The 20,395-nt window shown below is 45.7% G+C and overlaps 2 protein-coding genes and 1 pseudogene across 2 annotated transcripts; all 3 read left to right on the forward strand.

Annotated features, from left to right (window-relative positions):
• Positions 1–4,218: 4,218 nt before the first annotated feature.
• LOC136476423 (protein LIFEGUARD 2-like) lies at positions 4,219–5,448 on the forward strand. Its single transcript, XM_066474244.1, has 2 exons — positions 4,219–4,657; positions 4,777–5,448. The coding sequence occupies exons 1-2, from the start codon at positions 4,384–4,386 to the stop codon at positions 5,253–5,255; spliced, it is 753 nt and encodes a 250-aa protein (XP_066330341.1). The 5' UTR covers positions 4,219–4,383; the 3' UTR covers positions 5,256–5,448.
• Positions 5,449–8,583: 3,135 nt separating this feature from the next.
• Positions 8,584–11,636, forward strand: LOC136453376 (serine/threonine-protein kinase 52-like; annotated as a pseudogene).
• A 3,973-nt stretch (positions 11,637–15,609) lies between these two features.
• On the forward strand, positions 15,610–17,039 carry LOC136476431 (pentatricopeptide repeat-containing protein At3g22670, mitochondrial-like). The gene is given in 3 exon segments (XM_066474253.1): positions 15,610–16,422; positions 16,424–16,993; positions 16,995–17,039. Coding segments are annotated over 3 exon segments (1,428 nt in total).
• The last annotated feature ends 3,356 nt before the right edge of the window (positions 17,040–20,395 follow it).

Below are 20,395 nucleotides of genomic sequence, written 5' to 3' on the forward strand. Positions count from 1 at the left end.
GCGTGAGTACCTCAGAATAGACGGGCGACACATCCCTCCACATCTCGTGAATATGGCTGCGCTGCATCTAGGAGGTATTGCTCTTGGGAAAAACATGCATTATATTACTAGTCCTTGACAAAATAGATTCGCCCAATGCACGGAATGACTGGAGGGATCGAAGGCTGAGATAGATCACCATATGTTTAGTCGCTTTTCGAATGCATGCACAAGGACAAGGACTACACTGGGGGCGAGCATAATTAGTGAAGACCAAGCTGGTGCTCAATGTGATTTCTATTACCACAACAGTAATTCATGTACCGTTCATTAGTGTTTAATCCTCAATTATATAGACTATATCCCCTACTGTTGTCAAGCTCCGCCACCGAGCTCTAATAAAGCGATGTCTCTGGAACTCTACTGTAATACATGTGTTAGAAGATAAAATAATAATAATAAAGTTTATGTTTGTTTGGAGATACAAACTTATATTGATTTTGGACGGTGTATGTGCCAAACACAGCTCATGGTCCTGTTTGGAACTGCTGTCACCGACAGCGCGGTACGCGGTAGCCCACCCGCGGCTCCGTGTCTGCGATACGGGGAATCACCTTCCCCGATTATTTGGCAAGATTCTCCGATTCTCGCTACCGCCGCCACAAGATAAGCGGATTCAAACAAGGCCTATATGTTTATTTTGTGTTGGTTGATCTTGATATGCAAGGCATTAGTTCTAACAAGTCGAACTGTTGTTCTATTGGTTCGCTATCGGCTCTCCTCTATCTCCATGACTTATTCAAAAGTGCACCTAGACTCTAAATGGGTTTTGGTGGATTAAAGGATAATACAATTAAAGAACTAACCTATTTGATGAGATGATATACAGGTGTTTAGTCCCATGTTAAGTTGAAAGTGACTGGACTCATATTGAAGCAAATGACAGGTAAATGAGAAATGAATCCAAGATCAATTGATGAAATGCTGAAAGTACAAGCACGTGGTGAAAATGATGAAAAGGATAGTTTCATGATTATTAGGTAGTCTTTCATATGAAGCTTTGCCATATTTATGTATTGACCAGATTGGGATTTCATATTTGATCAAATGGCAAGAATGATTGTTCAAATGAAGGTTGGGACATAAGTGATTGCATATGGATTGATCTCACTTGGAGGGCCTGCCAAATCATTTCAAGAAAGGTGATTTTCCAAAGGCTAACAGTTAGTACTCGCAAAACTAGCTCTCAATGGCTAGTTTTGTTCTAAGTTAGGAAGTTCCAAACCTAAACGGCTCAAACTCTTAGTTTTTATGGGAGGGCTATTTACCCCTCCCCACACCCTTTTGAGTGCTTTTGATGCTTTGCAAAGTTGTCTAACTTTATATTAGCCTTGGTAAGTTCGGAAGTTCCAAACCTAGACCGCTCAAACTCTTAGTTTTTATGGGAGGGCTATTTACCCCTCCCCACACCTTTTTGAGTGCTATTGATGCTTTGCAAAGTTGACTAATTTTATATTAGCCTTGGTTTAGGGTTTAGGGTTAGTTCTCGTAAAACTAGCTCTCAATGGCTAGTTTTGTTCTAAGTTCGAAAGTTCCAAACCTAGACTGCTCAAACTCTTAGTTTTTGTGGGAGGGCTATCTACCCCTCCCCCACACCCTTTTGAGTGCTTTTGATGCTTTTCAAAGTTGTCTAACTTTATATTAGCCTTGTGAGAGCTATAAGTCGACCTTTTGTGTGATTTGTGTGAAAAGTGAGATATTCTTTGGATTGGAGAGTGAGATTTGAGTGCTGTGAGTTTGTGTGAGAATTTTTGAGTTGAACCCACATCTTGAGCAGTTTGTGACAACATCAAACTTTGTGTTCATTTGTTACTCTTAGATCTTAGCTCCTAGACGACTAGGTGTCTTTGGCGAGGACCCAACATGTTGAGTGTCGCATGTCGTATGCAAATCTTGCCCTAGAAGGAAAAGGTATCTACTAGTGGATCATGGAAAGTAGTTGAAAGTGACCCAACTAGAGCTTTGACCAGGGGTGGTTGCTCATGGCTTCCACAACGAAGACGTGGGATCCAAGTGAAGACCTGAACTTTGGCAAGCAAATTATCATTTCTCGTTCTATGGTTTTCCTCACGTCTATATTTCTATTTGAACACTTTTGCTTTCGCTTGTGTTTACTTGGTTGTGTACATTTTTTTACTAGAGAGACTATGAACCTATCGAGAAACACATCAAGAAGTCATAAAGTTTAGTTCGAACTAGAAGACGTGTTGGGCAAAAAACTAATTTGTTTGCAGGTTTTCTGAAAAAATTTCTGCAATTTTGTCAGGAAAGCTGGCTAAGTCGGTTTTTGGTAGACTTTACACAACTGCTTTATTTTATATAGCAATTATTGTAGGGCTATTTGTCCCCTCTTGGCATCAATCCCATCATTTCACTTATATAATCCAACTTATAAGTGCAAAGAAAAAAGTTTAAAATAAACGAGTATATCCATATACTTGGGAGTTCTAAACTACTCCCTCCATCTCAAAATAAGTGCTTATCTCGCATCCTAAGGACCCAACCAATTTTAAGTCTAATCTATAAAAATGTTTTAATGTTTATATACCAAATAAACATCATTAGATTAATCAAGCCATATATTTTTTATAGTAAACATATTCAGAGATACAAATGTCTATGTTATTTTCTATAAATCTAGTTAAATTTAAAATTGATCGACTCCACGAGATGCGATATGACTTATTTTACAAAAATGCTCCTACGCAGGCGTCCATCATGTTTCCTTTGCGTCGTACGCTTTTTTAACTTGATCACAATCTATACAGCCTGCCAACGGTCCAACAGTCTTCACCTTTCTCTCCCACGTCGCTGCTCGTTTCCATCACGCGGTTTCTCATCTCCTTGACGATGACGCCGCTGCTCGTCGCCCCGATGTGGCTGTTCATCTCCCCGACGCTGCTGACCGCCTTACTCCCTCATTGCCTGCTTTCCTCCCTCACGGCCCAGCCCGCCCGCGCCCGTCCTTGTTATTCCCTCGCTGCTGCCCCCGCTCGCCTTCCTACCTTACATCCATGGTGGCAAAGTGGATCTAAGTGGACACATCTATGGTGAGATGTTTCTGGGCTATGAAATTTTCCATGGTCGGGTGTCTCTCGACGACGAACTACACTCTGGAGGTGTGGCCTCGCTGGCAACAAGCTCCTCCATGGTGGCCAGGCTCCTTCACAGGCAAGCGCAACCAGATCTGCACTCTACGGTGGGTTATGTTGTAGTATGTGATATGGATTTTGTGGTGTTGCAACATGTTTTTTGAATGTTGCAATAGTCGATTTAAGGTGTTGCAACATATTTTTCTGGATGTTGCAATATTCGATTTAAGATGTTGCAACATGTTTTTTTTATTGCAACAATCGATTTGAGATGTTCAACATGTTTTTTGAATGTTGCAACAGTCGATTTAAGATGTTGCAACATGTTTTTTTTATGTTGCAACGGTCGATTTAAGATGTTACAACATATTTTTGTGGATGTTACATGAGGTTTCAGTATGATTAACATCTGATCAATTTGTCTTTTCCATCTCTCTCCCTCACGTACGGCAAGATGCGGTGTCTGCAAGCGCTATAGAAAGCGCGACCATCATTATCGTGGTTTACTATTGTATCACAGGAGAAAGGAGGAAGACAGAAGGGGATGAGCGCTAGGATGGAAAGCTTCTGGATTCGAAATGGAAAGAATGCAGCTAAAGCCTGTGGGTGATGACGTGAAGCCAAGGGAAGATGAAAACTACACAGCCATTTTCCTTAGAACCACAAGCCCAACGACGATCACAACAGTACCGGATAATGCCGCATCTGCTGTTGCTCATGCTTTGCTTTGCCCAGAGAAATACCGAAAAATTAGGCTGGACACACGAAAAAGCGCAAGCAAACCCCAGAAGAAAACGTATTGCGGCGATACCCCCGCCTCTAAGCAAAAGCAACGCATCTGGAATCTCTCCCGTTCTCTCGTCTCCTCCATCCGGAGTCCAGACGCCCCCAGACAGACAGAGACGTGACTAGAACGCGGCTCGCGCACCTGGACCCCACGCATCAGCCTCCGGTCCTCGCCACGTCGGACCACCCCCACCGCCACAGGACGGAATCGTCGCGAACCTTCACTCTCCCTCTCGCGCCATCCTCTGCTCTCCACCGTTGGGCCCATTCCGCGCCTCCTTAAAGACCTCCCCGCCCGGCGAGCCATTCACCGCACCACCACCAGCGCACAAGGAAAACGAGTAAACGACCAACAAGCCGTGACCGTGAGAGCTCCGAGCGCCGGCCTCGTGTCCTCCGTACACAGGCAGTGAGAGGAGAGGGCGGTGACAGAGGAACAGAGGAGGCGGAGGAGGAGAACCAGAAGATGTACTTCCGGCCGCCGCCCAAGGGCCCGGAGTGGTACGCCGGCGATGCGGAGACGGGGCAGGCGGCGCGGCCGCTGTACCCAATGATGCTGGAGGACCCGCGCCTGCGGTGGGCCTTCATCCGGAAGGTCTATAGCATCCTGTCCATCCAGATGCTGCTCACCGTCGCCGTCGCCGCCATCGTCGTGTACGTCCGCCCCGTCGCGCGCTTCTTCGTCTCCACGCCCGGGGGATTTGGCCTCTACATCTTCCTCATCATCCTCCCGTTCATAGGTACGCGACGCAACGCAACGCAACCTCTGGCTCTCGATTCGATTCTTGATGATGCAAATGTATGGCGGCGCTAACGAACGAACGGAACTGACTCCTCGTTGCGTCGGTACGTCCTGCAGTGCTGTGCCCTCTGTACTACTACTACCAGCAGCACCCGGTGAACCTGCTGCTGCTGGGCCTCTTCACGATCGCCATTAGCTTCGCCGTCGGCCTCACCTGCGCCTTCACCAAAGGGGAGGTGATCCTGGAGTCGGGGATCCTGACGGCGGTGGTGGTGCTGAGCCTCACGGCGTACACCTTCTGGGCGGCGAAGCGAGGCCACGACTTCAACTTCCTGGGCCCGTTCCTGTTCGCCGCCGTCATGATCCTCATGCTGTTCGCGCTCATCCAGCTCTTCTTCCCGCTCGGCCGCATCTCGCTGATGATCTACGGCGGGCTGGCGGCGCTCATCTTCTGCGGTTACATCATCTACGACACCGACAACCTCATCAAGCGCTACTCCTACGACGAGTACGTCTGGGCCGCCGTCGCGCTCTACCTCGACGTCATCAACCTCTTCCTCTCCCTCCTCACGCTCTTCCGGGCGGCGGATTCGTGAGCACCGCTACCTGCCACTGCCAGCTCGCGCAGGCGCAGGCAGCGAGAGAATGTTGGATTTGGAATGTGCCTTGCCCCGCCTCTGTTTTAGTATCTGCCGGAATTCCTCTGTAAAGTGAAATAATTGTTTTGGCTATGTGCTTCGCTTCGCTTCGAAGATTGTTTATTAATGGAACTTAGTAGTACTAACTTAACTGGTGTGTGTTCTTTTCTGTGTCATCATCCAAGTTCTTTTCTCTCTCTCTCTCTCTCTCTCTCTCTCTCTCTCTCTCTCTCAACAATCACATAGCCCGAGTAGGATCCTCAAAAAGAATAAAAACCTCGTCTCTGCGAGGAGTAAAAAGAAACTTGCTATATATAGGATATTTTTAGGCAACATGTTCAGGGTGTGTTTGGTTCCACGTAACTAAAGTTTAGTCCCGATTTTGATTAGATATCTAATAATAATAATCAAGGGTATTAAATATAAACTAATTATAAAATTAATTATATAAATGTAGATTAATTCACGAGATGCATCTATTAAATCTAATTAGCTCATGATTAGCGAATGTGGTTATACATTAAACATATGATACATGGATTAATTAGGTTTAATAAATTAATCTCGCAATTTAGTCATAATTAGTTGTATAATTAACTTATGTTTAGTCTTCGTAATTGGCATCCGAATTTTAGTCTCTGGATCAAATACCCCTCACTGTTGTTCATAAGCATGTATAGATGAATGGAGAAAAAATGAAGATAGAAGTAAATACGGTGTCAAAACTTACGTTTAGTCTTCATAATTGACATCTGAATTTTAGTCCCCGGATCAAATACTCGAGGTCCATGCATCGATTTAATACACACCCACCAACACACGTTCTTATCCTCTTTGGCTTCACACCACTCATCATATAATATACACACATCTACCGACACACCTTCTTATCCTATCTCTGCCCCTCCACACCACTCATCCTATATGTATCTCTCTCTTTCGCCCTCTTTGATGATGGTCTTTTAAAAAAATCAACATGCACTCCTCATCCATCTCTGTGACCCTGCCATTGTCTCTCTTTGCAGCACTCATCCATCTCGCATCGCCTCGCATGCTGCAATTGAGCGGGGCTCCAGGGTGTTCCCTTTCACCTGGATCTCTCCTCCAAGCAATGTCATCGGCGGCGACATCACAAGGAGGTGCTAGAGCACGCTCAGATCTAAGCAAACAAGGACTCCTCGACATGGGGGTTCCTCCATGATGGGGTGGCTCCACAGAGGGGGTGGGGAGGGGGCTTGCTGCTAGCGATTCCTCCATGGTGAGGGGCTCCTTCACAGGCGAACAATTAGGTCCTCCATGGTGGTTACTGCCATCCTCCCTCTCCACTACACCGAGCGCCTCTTGCTCGCTACCACAGATCCCCAATAGGTAGGCCGTGGCAGCAGACGATGTCGTGTTTCAGGTGTTTCAAACATATGTTTTCAAGTGTTTCATTTAGATGTTGCATATATTGCAATTGCTATATATGCATGCTGTCAGTGTATGTTTAATGTTGCAAGCATATGTTTTAGATGTTTCAGACGTATGTTTCAAGTGTTTTATTTGGATATTGTAGAAGTAAATGTGGATGTTGCATAACATGCCTGTGGCAAGTGTTTCATCTGAATGTTGTATATGTTTTGCAATGGCCACAAGCGTGTTTCAAGTGTTTCAGTTGTTTTGGACGTATGTCGCAAGTGTTTTATCTGGATGTTACAAAAATAAATCTAGTGTTGCACATGTTGAAATAGGACCCACCTGCAGCAGTCGCCCACTTGCAACTGCTTGGGCACCTGGGTCACCGTGCGGGCCTCCTGAGGACGGCAGACGCATCCGCGGCACGCATCCACTTGCGGGGCAGATGACTGGGACCCACGTGGGCGCAGATGACGCGGGAAGTGGAGCGGCCGCGGGCAGTCCCCACACGAAACAGAACTCCCGCGTACGCTCGAGCGCGCAGGAGGCGCGGGCGTTCAGAGGCGGCCATCCGTCCGGACGTCCGAGCGCTAGCCTGTCCCAAATACAATCTTATATAAGCATTTATTGGGAACAAATTATCTTAAACGTATTTATCTTGCAAGATAGTTTTAACATTTCGAAGAAGGAAGAGAACTGAGCTGGGGCTTGGTTGGTCAACTGGGCAGGGGCTCAGGCTGCCCGCTCGCGGTTCGAGCGCTGGCTCCCGCACGGCGCCTCATCTTTCTTCTTAAGAGTTTCTGGGAGACTCCCCCATGTGTTAAAAAAAATCGAAGAAGGAAAAAAAAGAGAAAAGATCAGCCATCTGGAGTGGTTCCGGAAATCCTGAGGGCGTCGCTCGGCGTACCGCTCCACGCCTTCACCCAGTCACCCCTCCCTTCTCTGATCTCTTTCTCCCTCGGCCTCTCTTTTCTAGCGGCGACACGTCAGGGCGAGCGGCCCGTGGCCAGGTCTTCGTCGGGGCGCTTCGCCGGCGACGAGCATCAGCCAGGTATGCCCGCTCATCGTCATCGGCCATAGGGCTGGACAAAATACTCGTGGCTCGCCAACTCACTCAACTCGTGGCCGGCTCAGCTCGACTCGGCTCGTTTTAACTTTTTCATGAGTTGAGCTGGAAGTCTAGCTCGCTATTTTAACGAGCCAGCTCGAGCTGAAACGAGCTGAGGCCTAGCCTACGACCATAAATCCAGAAGATAATGATGCTGATCTAGAAGTGTACACCTATTCTATTGGTATGTAATCCATATTTTTTGCTGTTTCATATGAATTTTAATTTTATAATTATTGTGGTATTTAAATGTTGATTTTATGGATTGTTTTTCAGGGAGAAGAAGATGATGATGCTAACAATGAATCTCTGGACTTTTCTAAGCTTGTGGTGGCAAGCAACTAGTTAGTATGCCGAAACTACATGATCATGGATGGACCATCTATGTTGCATGGTTGATACTTTTAATAAACCTAATATGTATTAATCATGTATGGTTGCATAATAATGGACGTTATCTTCTGGAATTAATGTAGCATAAACATTATAAATATGTGTGTCCTATTTTTTATAGCTCGCGAGCTAAACGAGTCAGCTCAAGCTCAGTAATAAGCCAAGATGAGCTGTCCGTCTAGCTCATAATATTAATGAGTCGAGCCGAGCCAGTTCGATATCCGGCCCTAATCGGCCATTCCCTTTCCTGCTTCTTGCTGTGCGAAATCATCATCATCGAGCACTCCAAATCCCTAATGCATGCATTCTATATATTTGGATCGATCTGACCATGCCTTTTAATTTACCTTTTGGCAAGAATTATCGGGCGTGTACGTGTCGTGTGCAGCCATGTCGTCCTATGCTGGGGCCTCCATCGCCGGCGGCGGCGCTGCTCGCGGCCGCAGCCGCAGCTTCGGGAGTCGCAGCAGCAACGGGGCCGACGGCAATGGCGCCGGGGTGTTCGTGAGGGCGGGGGCCGACAACGAGATGTACGTGCGGGCGGACAAGATCGACTTCAAGAACCTGGGCGTGCAGCTGGAGAAGACGCGGTCGCAGGTGTGGCTGGAGCACCAGCGGTCGCAGCGGTCGGCGTCACCGCGGCCGGAGACGCCGCTGCTCGAGTGGGAGATCGACCTTGCCAAGCTCGACATCCAGAACCAGATCGCGCATGGCACCTTGGGCGTCGTCTACCGCGGCACCTACGACGGCCACGACGTCGCAGGTACGTCCGCTCATACGGCCATAATCACGTCTGGTCCTCACCGGCGACGTACGTGAGTATCCATGGGTGTTGGCCCGGCGAGGCTGCACCACACCCTTCGAAGGAAGGAGAAGAGCAGATAGAAAACAATATGCCATGTGCCCAAAACCATTAGGTGCTTCCGTTTATAAAAAAAAACCATCAAAAGTGCCAAAAAGATTCAACCAAAAATATGAATAGACAGACGATGCAACAGGATCCATGTTCATTTAGAATTTTAGGATTAACAAAAATTTGTAGAAATAGAAAAAAGAGAAAAACATGATCTTACTAGATCTATGGTGGTGGAGGCGAAGGTACCAACAACCAAGGTGGTGGAAAATGGCCAATGAGAAGGGCTGACTTAAGGGCAACTTAGGTCCTGTTTGGTAGTGGTTTCGAAGCTGCTCCACGAGCAACTCCACGACTCCACCAACCAAACGGGATCGACGGCCTCCGCACCGCTCTACCCATGATTCACGCTCTCTAGACTGGGAAGCCTCCGTGGAAGCCAAAAACAAGTGACTTCCCTAGGCTCCTTCATCTATACACACAGGCCCTTGCCCCGAAATGTCCCTCCTCCGCGTGAGCGGGGTGCGGAGCGAACGATGACGCAGAGGTGGAGGTGGACAAAGGCGTCAGGGCAAAAACATATGGAGCGGGGCGGGCGACTCGGAGGAAGGCAACGTGGGCGGATAAGAAAGAGAGAAAAGGGGGTGAACGGAGAAATAGGAAAGAAGAAAAACATAAATGAAAAAAAGAAAGAAAAAGATAAAAGCACTATGGACGTGTTATCTTTTTTTTTATTTACCATGGGGAGCTGTTTTTACTTAGCTTTCCTCTAAAAAAATTGACCGAAGCCTAAGAAAGCTGCTCCAAACACACGCTTACTTGAATGAGTTAGCGGGTGGTGTGGCAAAAGATGTGAGGCCACTTGAGATAGTGCGGAGGGTAGGCATGTGAGTGTGGTGATTAGTGAGGAAGCTTGCCGGTGTGTGGAGCAAAATCAGAAAAGAAGGAAGATAAGACAACTGTAGGATTTTTTCGATTCAAGAGCCTAAAATTTTGGTACGAGAAGGGAGAAATGCCCGGCCAGGAAGGATCTTACTCCACGGTCCACACTGAATTTCTCCGGTTTTCTGAGACCCTCCATTCTAAATAACTCTAATATCTGGTTTTTCAAGGAATCATTTGTTTTAAACTTGACTAAATATATTAAAATACTGTAATATTTATGATGTGTAATAAGTACCATTAGTTTAATAGTAAAATATATTTTATAATAATCATGTTAAGAGATATAAATGATGATAATATTTTCTATACATCTATTTAGATTTTAAAATTTTGATTTCTAAAAAAACATACTGAGGTCGTAAAGTCGTTTGATATTATATCTCTAATAACATTGTATTTGGATGCAGTGAAGGTTCTGTACTAGGGTTAGTTATCCCTGACACATTGCATTGTATTTGGGATGCAGTGAAGGTTCTGGACTGGGGGCATGATGGGCAGGACACGGCGGCGAAGCACCGCGAGGCCTTCGAGAAGGAGGTCGCCGTCTGGCAGAAGCTTGACCACCCCAACGTCACTAAGGTTACGTAAGCAAAATTCACGGCCATCTTCGAGTTCGAGTGGGAGTTCACTGCACCGTGCACGTCTGAATCACTGAAACTTGCCGGCGGCATGCAGTTCGTGGGCGCGTCGATGGGGACGTCGCAGCTGAAGATCCCCAAGAAGGGGTCCACCTCCTCCTCCTCCTGCGGCGGTCGCACCGCGCCGAACGAGTGCTGCGTCGTCGTGGTCGAGTTCCAACACGGGTGGCACGCTTAAGACGCTGATGTACAACCACCGGGACAAGAAGCTTTCCTACAGGAAGGTCGTCCGGCCGGCTCGGGCTCAATCTCGCTAGAGGGTGAGTACGTCATGCATAAGTGTTAACTTGCATGCCGCTGATGCAAAAGTGCACCTGACCTGCACACACCACTACGGTATGGTCCTCGATTGTTGATGGCGCACGGTCATGATGACGGGACATGCAGGCATGCAGGCTGAGCTCCCTGCACTCGAAGAAGATCATGCACCGCGACGTGAAGGAGGAGAACATGCTGCTGGACCGGAAGCGGACACTGAAGATCGCCAACTTCGGTGTGGCGCGCGTGGAGGCGCAGAGCTGCGAGGTGACAGGGCAGACGGGCACGCTGGGCTACATGGCGCCAGAGGTGCTGCAGGGAAGCTGTACGACCACAAGTGTGACGTGTACAGCTTCGGCATCCTGTTGTGGGAGACCTACTGCTGCGCCATGGCCTACCCCAACTACAGCCTCGCCGACATCTCCTACCACGTCGTCAAGCTGGTGCGCTTGCTGTGCACGCGCGCATTACATGTTTGCTCGGTTGGCACCGTCACCACTGAGCTAGCTCTGATGAGTGGAAGTTGCATGCAGGGCATCCGGCCAGACATTCCGAGGTGCTGTCCACAGGCGATGGCGGACATCATGACGCGGTGTTGGGACGGAAACCCAGACAACCGGCCGGAGATGTCGGAGGTGGTAGCGCTGCTGGAGATGATCGACACCAGCAGCGGCAAGGGCGGCATGACCCCCGTCGACGACGTTGCGCAGGGGTGCTCCTGCTTCGGCTTCAACCGCAGCGTCGCCTAGGCTAGCTCTCGCCAGTTGAGACCTCAGTTAAGTTAATAATAAGCTAGTACACACCTAACTATGGCTGGCCATGCATGCCTCAACTAGTCGGCCAGCGGGCATCGATCGTCTTCTTTGCATGCTGTCTGTCGCCCCATCATTGTGCGAATGTGTTTGAAGCGTCGCGCCATGGATTTGTAACCTGTAATTTGTCTTGTGAACTGTGGTCTGACATGGAATCTGTGTTGGCATCACACAATCTTCATGACTGCAATGAGAGGGCGGCCTTGGCAATTTTACTTGATCGGTTTGGATATTTCTTGACTAACCCTAAAAGGTTAGAAAACGCTGAGAACATCATTATTTATTTGAAAATTCTACCACAGAAGATAAAATCTAATATTTTTTTACATTGTTTTAGAATTTTCATATAATTTTAAGTAGTTTTTCAGATTTTTGAATGGGATTTTGATAATTTTTAGTCTAGCTATTTAAAATATCGAAAGCACGAAGCTACGGTGAGTTAATCACAAAGGGAAGAAAAAAGGAAAAAGAAAAATGAACCCGCCTGACTTTACAGGCCGACCTTTGCCACCTGGGCCGACATCTACAGTCTATGCTGTCACCTTGTTGGTGGGCTTCTTCAGCCATGTGCTAGAGGCCACACCGCTCAGCTATTATAAAATGTCCCTTCCCTGGCTACAGTCGAGAGCATGCCACCCGGAGGCGAACACCGTCTGGCACCGATTTCTTCCGTTCCCCTTCCACTCGGACGGCCGGATCGGCGTCGGAGAGGACGGGGAATGGAGATTGAGGTGGCCGTTGTACATATACCCATCTAGTATAGGTAGTTTGGATCAAGCAGTGCTCGTAGGCTGGAGGCGGGTTTGCGGTGGTGGAATAAGTGTCTCCGTCTTCTTCTCCGCCTCGCTGGTGAGTCTTCTAGTGCCAGCGGTGAGCCGGTTTGGTGGGAGTTCCCCGGATCTGGAGCTCCAAATCTCGTTGGGTCTTTTTGCCCCTCCTTTATCTTTGTCGGCTATGCTGGTCTCTCTGGCGTTGAACTTGGGAGGTTTGTTTACCAACATGAAGTCCAATTGGGTTGGCGTTTAGTTCCCACCTATTTTGGTGGTTCAGTTCCCCTTCAGGGTGCTTCGTCGTCTAGCGATTTGGGGTTTCTAGCAGTCCTTGAGGCGTCGGAGTCCTTATTGTCTGGCGATGTGGTGGTCAATGGCCATCTTATTCAATCGGTCGTTCAGCGTCGACAAAGCATGCCGGATCCAATGTGCTGCTCAAGACAGCAACTAAAAACTGTGTTTCTTCGCCGCGGAGGAAGACGGCTTCAAGTTGCGTACTCCGACTGCAGACGGCGAGGAAGATCGGGAGGAGCTTACAAGGACTAGAGTACAATTTCTTTTTCTTTCAAGGGTGTCTTTGTAAGGAAAGAGCTGTAATCACAAAAAATTATGAATGAAATATAAACCCGGTTTCTCAAAAAAAAGCTATTATCCACTTCGATTTCCTTCCTCTAGTATAAAATCATATATCATATACTCCTGCTGGCCCACCATAACTACACTTCTTTATTTTTAGGAGTCAACTTTTTCAAATTAGATGAAATATATAAAATTACTAATATTTATGGCGCGTAATAAGTACCATTAGATTGATCATGAAATATACTTTTTTAGTAAACTCATTTGGAGATATAAATATCGATAATATTTTCTATATACCAAAGACAGAGGGGATACTTAATAAACAATCTAATAGGGGATAAATCACATCTCTAACTAGTTTTGATGATGGTTTAGTCTACATCTTGATGGTGGGACTTTCAGGGTAAATTGAATTTTACCAATAATTATATAAAGTTTTTAAAAAAAGTATCGAAATATTTTTTTAGAAACTTTATGAAATAAAAAAAAATCCTAAAATCAAGTTTGTAATAATAGAAAATTTGCCCTTAGACACGATTGGAACCAAAATAGGATGCATTTGGCTCAAAAAAATATTAAACAAGTTTTATCTTTTTATTTTTCAAAATCATACTCTGCTCACCTAAACGGACATTTAAGCGCGTGCATACACAATAATACGCTATTTCCATTTAATCAACCATTTATCCTGTCTAAGTGGCTATTTAGCCCGAACAAAGCTAGATGGTAAGTGACTAACTATTTAGCATTTAGAATAACACTGTTATTTGAATCGTCTATGGTCTATTTTTTGTGTTTATTTGCTATTTGATGTTCTCATTATTTATTATAATCGGTCAAGGATGAGAACTCGTACTATGGGAGAATGGCAAACAACTTCAACGAAAACACGCGCGCCATGTAACTACCATATACCTTTTTAGTATGAACACAAAACATGTTACTTGACAATAAGATGACAGTAACAGTAACATGATCAAGTGATATTTGTATTGTTGTTGAAGTCACTTGTCCTTCTATGTAGTCTAGGACATCAACTTTGGCTAATTGTAATAGATAAGGAGTGCATCTACTAGAAAATATTATCTTCGTCCCAAAATAAATACACTTCTAGGATTCTTGGAGGAAATCAATGTTACATTGAAATTACATATTTACCCCTATAAACCAATTTTATCATGTAGTGATTGTGCTTTGAAAGTAGAGAAACTAAAAAAGTCCTATTACAACTAGGTGGACCATATCTATAAGTGCACTTATTTTGGAACAAATTTCAAATGCTAGAAGTACACTTATTTTGGGACGAGGGAGTAATATTAAGACCATAGAAGATTCAAATAACTCCAAGTTAGACGCCAAAAGGTTGAATATAATTTTAGAGGAACTGAAACAGATTTCGTATTTTTTAAGATACAAAGTTTATGATTTTTTATTGCACAATTTTTTAAAAGAAATATTAGATTGCTTTTTGAAAAATATTTGCATTTTTTGATAGATCTATTTGAAATGGGCCTTGCTAGCACCCGGACGTCCGTATCCGGACGTCTGTGCCTGCTGCTCCATTCACACGCATTCGTGTGCACGTAGGAGCCCGCACCCCCCTCCGAGCTTCCCCGTCCGGACACCCGAGCCCCATCCCGCTTCCCGCCCGCGCCCCCTCCGCTTTCGACACACACATGCCACGCGGGACCACCTGCGTCCTCCCCATCCGCTTCCGGCATAAGTTTCCCGCGCTGCCCTGAACGTCGTCAGCATCGGGAAGAGTAGTAGGGGCGCGGAGGATGCCCAGGTGGCGCCCGAAAGAGGAGAAGACACCGAGGCGAGGCAACAGAAAAGCAACGAGGGAGATGCAACATCCGATTTACTTTTGAAACCTGCTTTCTAGATGATCACTATAGAGTAGGTGATAGAAATTCTCCTAAATATCTATCTAATCTACTTACTTTGTTCCCTAATTTCATTCAAGAGATCCCGAGGAAAAGAGTTAGGTTTCCATCGAGCTGAAACAAATACACTGATGGTTCTAGTAAACCAAAACCATCGTTCTTTAGCTATTGGACTTCCATTTCCTACAAAATAAAAGAAGATGCAACACTTGCAATATACGTCTGAAGGCAGATGAAACACTTGAAATATGCTTCTGAAACACTTTAAAAACACTTAGAAAACACTTGAAAACATTACAAAACATACGCAATATCTAGATAAGACACAATATGTGTGAAACTTATGTAACATCCAAATAAAACACACTTGCAACATACATCCAAAAATACAGATGAAACATAGAAAACAGACCTTTGCAACATACGTGTATAACCATTGCAACATCTTAAACTTTTGCAACATCCGCATGAAATAATTGCAACATACCTATGAAACATACGCTTACAACATACGTTTTCAGCACATCACAACATATCCTTTGCTGCTTGCAAGAATGGAGGCTCGTCAGCTCGCGGAGTTCGTCAGAGGCGGTGGCCAGCTGGGCTTGTAGGCGGTAGGCCGGCGGCAACGGCTGCGCGAGGCGGCAGCGGGGTATCAGCCACGCGATCGCCATGGACTGCTGCCCTGTCAGGGTGTCAGGACTGTCAGCACGCCTTGTCAACAAGGTCCTGAGCAGGTTCAGCAATGATTGGGTGGCCGCATTTGGGTTCTTCACGCGGGCGGGAACTCAGGCAGGCTACTGTCATTCTGCTGATTTATATGACATGATGGTAGACATATTGGGCAAGTTCAAGCAGTTTGATTTGATGTGCGGTCTGATCAGCCAGATGCATGAGATTGGGGGGTTGGTGTCGCTAGCGACCATGACGAAGGTGATGAGGAGGATCTGTGGGGCCAACCGATGGAGTGACGCCATTGATGCTTTCCATAAAATGGACCGCTTTGGGGTGGCGAAGGACACAAAGGCCATGAATGTGCTCTTGGACACATTGTGCAAGGAGAGGAGTGTGAAGCGTGCAAGAGGTGCCTTCCAAGCTTTGAAGGGGACAATTCCTCCCGATGAGAGTAGCTTCAACACATTGGTTCATGGCTGGTGCAAAGCGAGGATGCTGAAGGAGGCTCGTGAAACGATGAAGGAGATGGAGCGGCATGGTTTCAGTCCTTCAGTAATAACTTACACCAGCTTGATAGAAGCGTACTGCATGGAGAAAGATTTTCAGACGGTTGATGATATCTTGAATGAGATGCACACAAAAGGATGCCCTCCAAATATTATCACATACACAATTGTGATGCACGCGCTAGGGAAGGCTGGGAGGACACAAGAAGCTCTGGATACTTTTGACAAGGCGAAGCAAGATGGCTGTGCCCTAGATGCTTCCTTCTACAACTCTCTGATATACATACTCTGCAGATCTGGGAGGTTGCAACTTGCAAGATGCAAATTTTGTGGTCGAAGAAATGCACCGAACCAGAATATCCCCAAACTTGAATACCTTTAACACCCTGATTTCTGCTGCCTGTGATCACTCTCAGGCTGAGAATGCACTTAAACTGTTGGTTCAGATGGAGGAACAGTCATGCAAGCCAGACATCAAGACGTACACCCCCTTGCTGAAGCTATGCTGCAGAAGGCAATGGGTGAAGACGCTTCTGTTCCTGATATGCCATATGTTCCGGAAGGACATCACCCCTGATTTCAGCACATACACGTTGCTGGTGAGCTGGCTATGCCAGAACGGGAGGCTCACCCAGTCCTGCTTATTCTTGGAGGAGATGGTGCTGAAGGGCTTTGCTCCACAGCAGGAGACCTTTGATCTTGTGCTGGACAAGCTTAAGAAGATGGACATGCTTTCAGCAGTGAGAAAGATTCAGCTTCTCAGGATGCAAACAGAAGGTACTAGGTGTAGGAGCGGTGTTCCATCTTATTTGAGAGAGGATGGTCACGGTAGACAGTGTTATGCTGTATTGTCAAACACTAGTGAAGCTGAATCTTGGAATAGATGAAAAAAAGGTACCCAGAGCTGTGCGTACACTGTAAAAACTACTGTTGATCTATTTAAACACATGAGCTTCCCTGCCATAAAAAAACTGGATCCAATCGTCCCTTTTGCTGGCTTCCAGTTGACCGATACCTCCAGGGTTCAGTGCCGGAGACCATTGTCACCTGACTGGCACACATCCAAGAAGAATCATGAGCTACAGTTGCCTAATCCTAACCCTAGGGTGTTGGCAGTTAGCCTCCCATGTGTTGGCCGTTACTGGACATGCCCCCCTCCTCTTGCTCAACCTCTACTCACCTCGGAGGTGTCCCAATGTCGATACTCTCTCTGGGTAAGCTCCAGCCTCTTGTGCTTCAGTTTGTAGATGTTGTAGTGTAGAGCTCTATATGTATCACAAACTCTCTAGGTAAGCAAGTATGCTCCAACATAGTGCTCTCATTTACTGAAACATTATTTTATGGATTTATAGACTTAAATGTTTCACTATATGCTGCAATTTGTAGACTTAAATGTTTAATCAACGCTGCAAAGGTATCTTGAATAATACACTTGTGATAAAAAAGGTATGCTGGTATGGATTCGACAGTGATATGAATAACTATGCATAATGGCATGAAAATAGTGCAGGCAAGAGCAAGTGACGCTGATCTTAAATAAATGTTTGTATAAGTAATATTAACTATAGAGTATGGAATTATGGAAAAGCCAACGGTTGGGAAATTGGCATGCTTAATTTCTGTAAGTACTCATGTTACTTTCATCTGCTCCAACGCAATGGTATTGCAAGGGCAATATAGCTTTTGGAACAGTACAAATGTTATCTTATTATTATGCACTAAGTAGTATACTTCAAAACATGAGCCTGGTCTTTGAATGTTGTACTTCTCATCGTAGGCTGCTTGTATTTTTTCTCTGTTATAATAAGAATCTATGTATATACACATTGCAACCATTTAACTATCTTGTTGGGTATTTTTGAGCCTGCTGCTTTGTTCTGCTGAAACCTTGACTATCTAATGAAAGAGTATGCATGAAACTATCTCTGAACTTTGAGGATGTTGCGTCAATAATATGCATTGCGGATTTTGCTAATTCTGCAATCCTAGTAGTGGGTACCTTGATGAGTGGTAATAGATCCTGTCCAGGGTTATAGCTGCTTCCTTTTCTTCTGATCCACTAATATTCTCACTTGTGTGCATTCCTACCTATCCAAGTATATTCGTTTATGCCTGATTTGGATTTGTTTTGTAACATAGCAATGGTTCGCTCCCTGTAGGGTTTTATACCATTGGACAGTCATATGAACTTACAGATTGGGACTGGATCAATTGACACGGTTAGTTTACTAATATAAAGATGGATATAAAATGATTTTACTGCTTTGATAGCTTTGCTCTCTCCTATCTACCATTTCATTTTCGTATGTAATATTACATACATAGATGGGCACAGTTTTTCGTTAGACTGATCTAGAGGCAGGGCTTGATCACTAAAGATTTCACCTTTATATTTAAAGCCATCTGTATAGATTCCTGTAACAGTTAAGCATTTTCTTGCAATGCGTAGGTTTGGGGATGATGTTCAATTGTTCACTCTACTTGCATTGCCCAGACCTATAATATTAATTGCCACTGTAGTGTGTTATTGTAACCAACTAACCAATGTGTTTGAATTCAATTTCTTGGTGTTCCATTGTTGAAATCAGCTGGTGCTCCCTTGGTGCATTGGTTTGCACACGTGCTATAGTGAGGGGAGTATGCCAAGATGCACTACCAGGACTGTCTTTGATGAACTTTAACTGCTTTGAGCCTTTGACAAGCAACATGAGGCTATTTTCCGTTCTCTATTTAAGGCATTCTTGTGTTCTTGTACATCCTTGTGCCTCACCAAGCTAATATTCTGGTTTAGTTAGATAATTTTGCTTTAACGGCAACTGCATCCATCTCTTTAACTGTGATATTTGTGTTAAAAAACCACATGAAAACTGTACAGGATTTTTATTAACCCTTTCCTCCCTTGACGGTGTCAGGTACGGAGACACGAAGGGGAGCCCTAGCTTCTCGGCTGCAATACAACAAATGGGCCGAGACTTGGTATGGTGACACTGATTTGGAAAGACGATGAATGCAGCATCGAGTGCAGGGGCGGAGCCAGCCCTCTTCAAGTCTTCATTACTGTCACATGACAGCAATGATTTCCGTTGATTCCATTGTAAATTGATGCTCATATGTGAAGTGATTTTTTTTTTTGTAATTTTAACCATTTTTTAATATAATTTTAAATCTAACACTGTCGGTTTTTTTTAAATTAACATTTTTGGCCGCGCCTATTGCCCTGGTGCGGCCAAATGTCTGTGCCGCGCCATGCATGGTGGCGCGTCACAGGGCTGACGTGGCGTGGGCCGGCCTGGGGGGCGATGACGTGGCGGGTCCTGCCGCGTCACCGACCATAGCGCGGCAGTGCCGCGCCCTGATCCGTGGCGCGGCTGGACCAGATATATACCGCGCGCGAGCCCGCCCGCCCGCCCGCACCCCTGCCCTACCCGCCCGCCCGAACGCCGCCGCCGCCAGCGCCCTGCCTGCGGCCGCACGCGCCCGCCCGGCCACGCCGCGCACGCGCCCGCCCGCGCCCGCCCGGCCCGGCCTCGGCCGCTCGCCCACACCGCGTTCGGCCACTCCCGCCGTGCAGCGCCCTAGCCGGCCGCGCCACGAACGTCGGCGCGTCAAGGCCGCCCGCTCCTAAGGTACCTCCCTCTCGATTTCATATTTTTTTATTATTATCTAGTATAGTTTGTATTTTTTGTATCCCTACGGTACCCCCACGTGCCCTCGCAATCCTCGAGCGGCCAACGCAGAAGCAAAAGAGTTGATGATGGTCTGCTAGTGCTAGCATTTCTAGGAGCATGTAGGGGCATCGAGGCTATTTTCATTGACTATTACTGTCTTTGACCAAATTTATATAATAGCGTACTAATATTTATGATACATAATAGGTACTATTACATTAAGCATGGAGTATACTTTCATAATAAACTTATTAGGAGATACAAATATTGATACCGGTTTTTTAGTTTTGATCAAACTTAAACATATTTGACTACTCGAGAAGCAAGATGTGTATTTATTTTGAGACGGAGAGATTACTTGTAATTTTAGAACCAAAGTTTTATATGGATTGATTATGTATTTATTATCTAGTATAGTTAGGATTTTGGGTTTAGAGATTTAGGCTAGTTAGATTAGTGAATTTGTTTGTGATTTGTTTGTGAACTTACTAATGTTAACTTGAATTTTGTTAATTTGAATACTCTAACGCTTTGTTTATCAATTTATAACAGGATGACTCATCCCACGCAGCACCCGTTGTACCCTATTCTTGAGGTGGAGTACGACGA

Source organism: Miscanthus floridulus, chromosome 1 (genome assembly GCF_019320115.1).
Source record: "Miscanthus floridulus cultivar M001 chromosome 1, ASM1932011v1, whole genome shotgun sequence".
In the NCBI taxonomy this organism is placed as follows: Eukaryota; Viridiplantae; Streptophyta; class Magnoliopsida; order Poales; family Poaceae; genus Miscanthus; species Miscanthus floridulus.

Coding starts and splice junctions, on each gene's coding strand:
- LOC136476423 (XM_066474244.1), top strand. CDS start 4,384: ATGTACTTCCGGCCGCCGCCCAAGGGCCCGGAGTGGTACGCCGGCGAT. Junction 4,658..4,776: donor CATCATCCTCCCGTTCATAG/GTACGCGACGCA, acceptor TACGTCCTGCAG/TGCTGTGCCCTCTGTACTAC.